Raw genomic sequence first — 8,127 nt, 5'->3', positions numbered from 1 at the left:
AGCCTAGCCATTTCGGAAACAATATTTACCTCACTTAACAGGCCTTTCATTCATATTAACAGAAGTGTGATGATAGTGTTGTTAAGTCAATAGACTTTCGACGCCCATAGAACTTGTGGAAGACGTTTTTTCCAATCTGAAATTTCGCAGTCCCATTTTTTGCTTGGAGTAGTTGAAGACTAATAATTTCAGACCTATACATTGAATTGACTTGCCCGTGCATAATGTGCTCTACAACTTAACTTGCCTTGCCCTTCATGTTTTAAACATTGCAAGATGGCCCATTGTCCATTCCAAACATGAGTCAGGTGACACATCAAGGGGAACAGGTAGGGCTTTTTGGTCATCCACCACCTTTTCTTGTTGAAATGACAGTGTTTAGTGGTACTCCAAATGTTTATTCGCCGACGTGTGGGTACCTTCTGGCGACGGTTAAATATAAATATATGGTTGAACTCATAATTAAAGAGGATATCCATGGAATCGTCTGCGTTGGGTGGATTACACCTCAAGTTCGCGCCATTGCAACTGCAATTTTTCATCGAGGTCTACCCTCCAAGACCTAATCGCTTCTTTTTCTTTGCCTGATTTGTTTCAGTTTTTCTTGGTCACTTGAAGTGGTTCGGGAACCTTTTTTCCTCCCTGGGTGCTATACTTCCTTGTGTAAATGTTCATCCACATCGACAGTTTACGGACCACAACTCCAGTACAGTATATCGATGCTGGTTCACGGAATTCATGCGGCTGCCTTTTCACTTCTTGTGCTTGCCTGGTCTTTGGAAAGGCGGACCCCGCCACCAACGATGGAAACAGCACGAGGAGCACATAACTTAACGCAAATACACTGAATGTTTTCTTTAGAAAAAAAAAGTTTCTTCGAGTAAAGCATTACATATGAAATCTCGGATATAAATCAAACAGTTTTAAAGAGTTTAATTTTACGGATTACCACTTTAATGGATCCTCCACAATCGTAGCGGGGTCCTCGCACCTCTTCCTTCCGACCGAGCAGCCTGCGCCCTCCTGCCCGCGTCGCGTCGAGGCGTCAAACGCCTGGATGCGGCTGAGCGGAGCCGCGACACGGGGAGGGGGAGGGAGGGGGACACGGCGGGGGGGCAGGAGAACCCACCGGACTGGTCGGGATGAAAGACTCCCTGGGAGAGCCATCGATCCGGGTTTTATCTGCCGTGGCGGCGTCTGATCGGTTGCGTTCCTCTCCGAGTCGTCGCCTGCTGCGCATCCCGAAAAGAAGCGACCCCTTCCCGGCAGGACTTCACCGGTCTTCCGCCCGTGCGGGTGCGACGGAAGCCAGGAGTCCCCTCAAATTCGAGGGGGGCGGGTGGCGCTGTAATCTCTCATCGCATGGGTTTCCACGCACACGCCACATTGCGGAGTTTGCGCGTATTGTAGCGCAGGCTCTTTTTATTCCGCCGGAGAGGACACCTGGAGATCTGAGGTGTTGGATGGACTCGTCGTTACCGTAGGGTTTCTTACAGTTGAGTCCGTATCTAAGATGACGCGGCGCGTTGGACCGCGGACACTGTGGATACAGTGGGTGCCCGACGCGGAATGACAGTCGCGCCGCGTTGCGCCGCGCTGCGCACCCGGAGACGACGCTGCAAGACGCGCCGCTTTTCCACCGCAAACTTTGTCGTCGGGAAGTGCCCGAGGATGGAGGCAGCGCACCTCCGCGGACAAGAACCCCACAAGTGAGTTGTTCCCCGAGTTTTGTTTTGTTATCGATTGATTTTTATTTTTATTTTTTCAATCTGGGATTAAACTACTAGATGATGTGAAATTTGTCAATAAGACACATTAAAGGTTGCCGAAAAATTGACATAAAAAACACCCCATCGGTGCCTCTTAATATTGAACACTAAAACAGTGTTATGGGTTGTGTTTTAAGTTTGGCATGATGTGATGATCGTGGCAAGCGAGAGCTGACGTCTAACCTGACATCACGTGTGTGTGTTAAACTGACATGTCACTTTGGAAACCTCACTTTGGAAAGGTTTTTATTCTTCAGTGGCCTCGCGATTTAGGATAGTAGTTGTTTTATTTGAGGATTCGATTTGAATCTGGAGTCGATGGTTGATAACTGTAACCTAAAAACAGTGGTTCTCAATGTGGGATGACCCTTCGGGGGTCCTTCAAGAGTCCACCCCCCCCCCAGGCTTCAACAAAATGATTGCTATTTCAACTTCACCGTTATTTAATTAAGAAGACCAGGAGCACTAGTAAAAATGACTTTTTTTGATCATAGTTCCACTGGTATTTCCCTACTGTAGGCATGAAAGTTTGGACTAAATATATCATAAATATCACATATCATACCTAACAATAAAATCTTCTCAGGTTGGGGTTCCAGAATCGTGTGAAATATGATCTGTGTCCTAATGTGTACCCAATTAAAAGTCCTTGATGTGGGAAAAAAGGTTGAAAATCACTGGTCAAAAAACACATATGAATATTTCCCATCAGGACACGTGAGTCCCACTTCAAGACATTCACTACATGCCCTTCAGGTCACACTGTCGTTTAATAATGGAAGCCTTGTTGATTCCTCACTCTCTCCGTCTAGTGAGTCCCCGAATCCCACGATGCCGAGCTCTGGATAGAGGGGCTGCTCCGTGGGTCGAGTGGACCTCCCTCCGCCTGCCTCCTCACCATTCTCCCCCCTAGCTGTCCAACCTTTCCACTCCTCATTTTCTCCCCCCTCTGTGCGCCACCCCTCGCTTTCCCTGCACGCTCTCTCCCTCTCTCGCTTTCCTGCGTTGATCTGCGTTCCTTCTGTCCGTCCTCGCGCACCCCCTTTCCTTTCCCTTTGCCTCCTTCGCTCTTCCCCTTTAGCCTTCTTTGACCGCCCAGTCCCCCTACATTCGTCCGTCCGCCTCACCCCCACCCCCTCCCCAACCCCTCCCCCGCAGCACACATGCAGGCCAGGAAGCGGTACCTGCTCGTGTCTGTGGGGGCCGGCCTTCTCTTGCTCGTCTACCTGTGGGGACTGCAGATCGGGGAGTTTCAGCCGCAGCCGCCCCAGTACCGCCAGCAGTACCAGCCTTGGGATTACCAGCACTATTACCAGCAGGGCCCAGAGTTCTACCGGCCCCAGCCTCAGCCCCAGCCCCTGCCTCAGCGGGACCCTGTCAGACAGCCCTGGCGCTCATCTGAGACCCCGCAACAGCTGGAGCCTTATCTGGAGGGGGGAGAGCAGGAGGTCAGAAGCTGTGGCTTTGGGTTCTTTGAATATGAAAGGGATTACAAATGCTTCTGGATATTACATTGTGTGAATGCAGAATGAAAAGCAGATCAATACTGGGGATGAGAGGCTACGCTCTCCATTTGCAGTTTGACATGGTTCCCGCTGGTTGACGCTTCAGAATGCCCGCGGCAAAAGAAAAACGTATATTATTGGAAGGCAAAGCTTTAAACTTCGAGCCTTTCTCAAGGCAGCCAGGAAGACGGGTGCATGTTCTGAGTATGGGTGATGTATGTAGAGAGTTGGGACGAATCCCCTAAATAAAGTGATTTTTTTCATTCTGTATTTTTTTGGTGTCTGACCACCCCTAGGAGGACACCCCCCAGCTCCTGCACCAGCACACCTCACCCCGCGAGAGACGGGCCGTCCGCGACAACATCTACAAGAACCGACGCTGCCGCATGGAGACCTGCTTCGACTTCGGCCGCTGCCAGCAGGGCTTTGGGGTCTACATCTACCCGCCACAGAGAGGCGAGGAGGTCTCCGAGAGCTACCAGAAGATCCTGTCATCCATCGAAGGCTCCCGCTTCCACACCACGGACCTGTCCCGAGCGTGCCTGTTCGTGTTGGCTGTGGACACCCTGGACAGGGACCAGCTCTCGCCCCAGTATGTCGAAAACGTGCGTGCCCGCATCCAGTCCATGCCCACCTGGAACGACGGCCGCAACCACCTGGTGTTCAACCTCTACTCGGGCACCTGGCCGGACTACTCGGAGGAGCTGGGCTTCGAGCCGGGGCAAGCTATGCTGGCGCGGGCCAGCGTGGACTCGGGCTACTTTCGGCCCAACTTCGACGTATCCATCCCCCTGTTCTCCAGGGATCACCCACTGAAAGGTGGGGGCAGGGGCTACTTGACGCTCAACAACACGCCGCCCAGCAGAAGGTACTTGCTGGTTTTCAAAGGGAAGCGCTACCTGACCGGCATTGGTTCGGAGACTAGGAACGCTCTGTATCACATACACAACGGGGACGACATAATCCTGCTGACCACCTGTAGGCACGGCAAGGACTGGGAGAAACACAAGGACTCTCGATGCGACCGGGACAACGAGGAGTACACAAAGTAAGACCAGAACTCGCACCCACACAATATCACCTCTTGTTTTTCTGTGTTTGTCTTACCTCGTTCGATCTTAAATCCAGTTCATACGGTACCTCACATTTGCACAGCTTTCATTTGTTGTCTCCATTCGTGTCTGTCATCTAGTTTCCCCCTGAGACGGACATTTATTGATTTTATTCTTGTAAAAACTGGTACCGTGACGGCTTCTTTTTATTTTTTTTATGTTCCCACGTCCGCCGTCGCAAAGCTGGCTGTTTTCATTTTGCGGCGCTGGCGGAGACCAGCTTTGATGCATACAGGCAGGAGGCATTCACTGTGCATCTGTTTAGATCAATATGATGATTTCATTTGTTGCTGCCGGGTCAACTCCCACACTGCTCTTCAGCTCAGTGTACCTCGCTCTCCCAGTAAAGGTTATTGCTCAGTGTGCGTGTGCGCGCGCGTGTGTGTGTGTGTGTGTGTACATACACTTGAGGTAAATCGATACATGGGACTGTTTGACTTTCTGTACTCGACACGAGTCGCAGCGCTTCCCAGTATAAACTCGCAGACGCCGCGCTGCTCTTTTGCAATGTGGCTTAGTTTGAAGTGGGTTGGATGTCAGGGTTCTTCCCTTTTTTCGCGAGCATCTCAGATCTATTGCGGGAGACGAGCCTTCCCGCGCTGTCCCTCGTTGTGCCATTGTCTGAGACGGAACATTCCAAAGATGTGTGCAAGGAGAGAAAGATGCTGAGAGAGAGGCAGGGTATCGCAGCTAGAGTGAAAAAAAAGGGAGACGTCAACGGTTGAGAGAAGTAAAGTTGTGTCAGCTCAGCAGTTGGCCGCAAGTAAAGGGTTTGAGGGACTGGAAGAGAGAGAAATTCACCTTCTGATTTCTAAAAATGTTTTGTGTGTGTGTGTGTGTGTGGGGGGGGGGGCTGACAGAGAAGGTAAACCAATGCGTGGAAAGTGAAATGGAAGAGGCACAAGAATTTTCTTTAGAGTCCCGTGCTGCTTATTTTAGGATGTGATACTTCATATGCCTTGAATGAAAGTTGATATTAAAATCTGTAAATCAGAATTTGTTTTGCTCAAAAACATATTTACTTATTACTAGATTAGAGGCACGCTTGTACCTTTTTGGGGAAAAAGGGCAAAAACTGAAATAATAACATCAAACAAGCATTTTTTAAACTATAGTGTTAACAAAAGGTAATGGTCAGGGTGCATTTCAGATTTTTGAGACACCAGAAATTAATATTTTTATATTTATTATTTTATTTTTTTTATGTTTTATGTTTTTATTTTTTAACACTCAAAAACAAAAAAGTATCGGAAATAAAAAAATGATTACATATACAATAGTGGGCCAGTGACTACTAAATCATATTAAAGAAAAACTTACTTAAAAAATGAAAAATTGAAATAAAAAAAATAAAAATAGCTGTTCAACCAAAAGTTATTTTACCAAGACGTGCAGTATATCAAATCTAGGAAATCCCCAGCGGGCCGTGTGATGTTGACTGGAGGACCCGTGATAGGCCTGCGGGCCGCAGCTTCCCCAACCCCGGGTTAACGGTGCATGGTGGATTACAGGGAATACAGGAGTAGAAGATCGTCGCTAGATGTTGCTGTTCGATTGAAGCCGATCAAAGGGTGACGTCTCGCCACTCAGGGCGTGTTTGTACAACTCCAAAAGAAAAAGGAATTATTGAGCGTTCTAAATATTTACCAGCTCAAAATAAGCCTTTGGTGTAAAGCGGGGAGAAATCGCTGTCGACTTGATGAAGCTGCATAAGAGCCAAATGGAGGAGCAGAATGCGACATGGACTGAGGTGGAACACGCTGCAGAGTACTGAAGCAGTGCACGATATATGGAACACAGAAGTAACTAAGTTGGAAAAACAATAATCAATAGCCTATGCAGAAGTCCGGCTGCTTAAGAGCCGCCCACACTGAATGAAATGTCCATTAGCCCGTTTCTTGCCCTGCCTACCTGCCTTTCAGACAGATGATGCTCACATTTAAATCCAGTGGTGGAAAGCAACAAAGTATTGTACTTAGGAACATTTTAGTTTTTGGTCAACAAGTGACTCTACTTACTTAAATACATTCAGTTTCAGAGACTTTCGACTTCTACCCCGCTATGTTTTCATCTAAACCTTTTGCTCTACTACATTTCTAGAACAGTCGTGTTAATTTCTTTTTTTAATCTGGATTTATATTTATCTACATTTGGTTTTGAAAATATTGTTTTATATCCATGTTACATTCTTTAAATCAGGATTTATATTAATATCTATCAAAAGCAAGACAAATCAGGATATTCTGACCACTCGTCTGCAGAAAAAGGGTACAGGTACAGTACAGTTATATGCTTTCTCTGACTTTTGTTGAAACTATAATGGGGCTTCTCGGCCATTGGAAGTAACAACACCATTCCATGGTCATTTCTGTGTTACAAAAAAATTGAAGTATTATGTAGTAATTAACTGGTAATACACCCAGAATGGTGTTTTTATTCCCTACTCATTAAATAAATTGAACGGATGAAGGCATGGAATCAGATGGAAGTGTTGATTTACAAGGAATGAAGAAAATTGTCATTGTACTGTAAGTGCAGTGCTGAATTGATCGTTTACTTACTCATCACTTAATTTTATACTTCTTGGAAAACTGTTTTCTCATGCATCTCACGTATGGCATTCATGGCAAAATCATTCACTATTTTAACAACTCTTCCTGCTCAGAGTCTTTGTCCGGGTGCTTTTACCATCTAGAGCAGTGTTTCCAAACCTTTCATCTGCCACGGCACACTCTCCTGTCAACCACTAATAACAGCAGAAAAATGTAGAACTGTGCATATTATTATGGCCTAGTAATTTACATTTGCATTTATTCATTTAGCAGACGCTTGGGTCCAAAGTGACTTACATGAGAGGCTAGAAACAATCAAAGAATAAATCGATCGTTGGAGCAACCTCAAATTTAAGTGCATGAGCTCCTGTTTATAAATTCAACCAGATACAAGAGCAAGATAGCTGTAAGGAATCAGAATAAAATTGTGTCGTTATTAAATTTTTTAATTATTATTATTATTATTATGTTTTAAGCTTTTTCTCATGTTAGTACATTACGTCAATACAATAAATTAAAGCTAGTCAGCCACAACAGAAACAAGAATAGTTAGTCATGGCGAAGATAGGATCAGGCATTCAGGTGTTCCTGAAAGAGCAGGGTCTTCAGGTGCTTCTTGAAGGTTGTGTCTCTGCAGAGCGTAATGAGCTGGGCAGCTTTTTCCACCTCTGGGGCACCACGCATGAGAAGAGTCTGGATGGAGAACTCATTCCACGCAGTGGAGGCGCCACCACCCGACCGCTCATTTGCAGACCTCAGAGAGCGGGTTGGGGCGTGTGGCCTGATGCGTGATGCAATGTGTGCGGGTGCAGATCCAGTGACTGCCCTGTAGTCCAGCATCCAGGATTTGAACTGGATGCAGGCAGTTGCAGGGAGCCAGTGGAGAGAGATGTGGGTGTGCACATGTACAAACCAGGTGCGTAGAACCGTGCATATTATTATGGCCTACTCATGATACAAGACTCGACTTTGAACGATTCGTCTGTCGCGAACAAATCTTTTATTTACTATTTGCATTCCACTAAAGTATGAGTATTGACCGAATTAATTGACGCTTGTGAGGATTCCATTCACAACTCAAAACCGAACAAACGAGAAAATCGACTCTTTTTACTGAGTGAACCGCCAAGAACCGAATCTCAAAAAAAGACTCGAACCTTACATCGCTACAAATATTACAACTTGTTCT

The 8,127-nt window shown here is 46.5% G+C and overlaps 1 protein-coding gene across 1 annotated transcript in view; it reads left to right on the top strand.

Moving 5' to 3' along the window:
- Positions 1–2,932: 2,932 nt before the first annotated feature.
- The window catches only part of LOC307247973 (exostosin-1), a gene marked incomplete at both ends in the record, with an annotated part of 239,236 nt that continues 234,041 nt past the window's right edge, over positions 2,933–8,127 (top strand). The window contains 2 exons of the mRNA XM_080024150.1: positions 2,933–3,217; positions 3,571–4,322. Of these exons, the coding sequence (XP_079880276.1) occupies positions 2,933–3,217; positions 3,571–4,322 (1,037 nt within the window). The remainder of the gene's footprint in view (positions 3,218–3,570; positions 4,323–8,127) is intronic.

Source organism: Zeus faber (genome assembly GCF_960531495.2).
Source record: "Zeus faber genome assembly, chromosome: 2".
NCBI lineage: Eukaryota > Metazoa > Chordata > Actinopteri > Zeiformes > Zeidae > Zeus > Zeus faber.
This window is presented reverse-complemented; position numbering and strand designations above follow the sequence as displayed.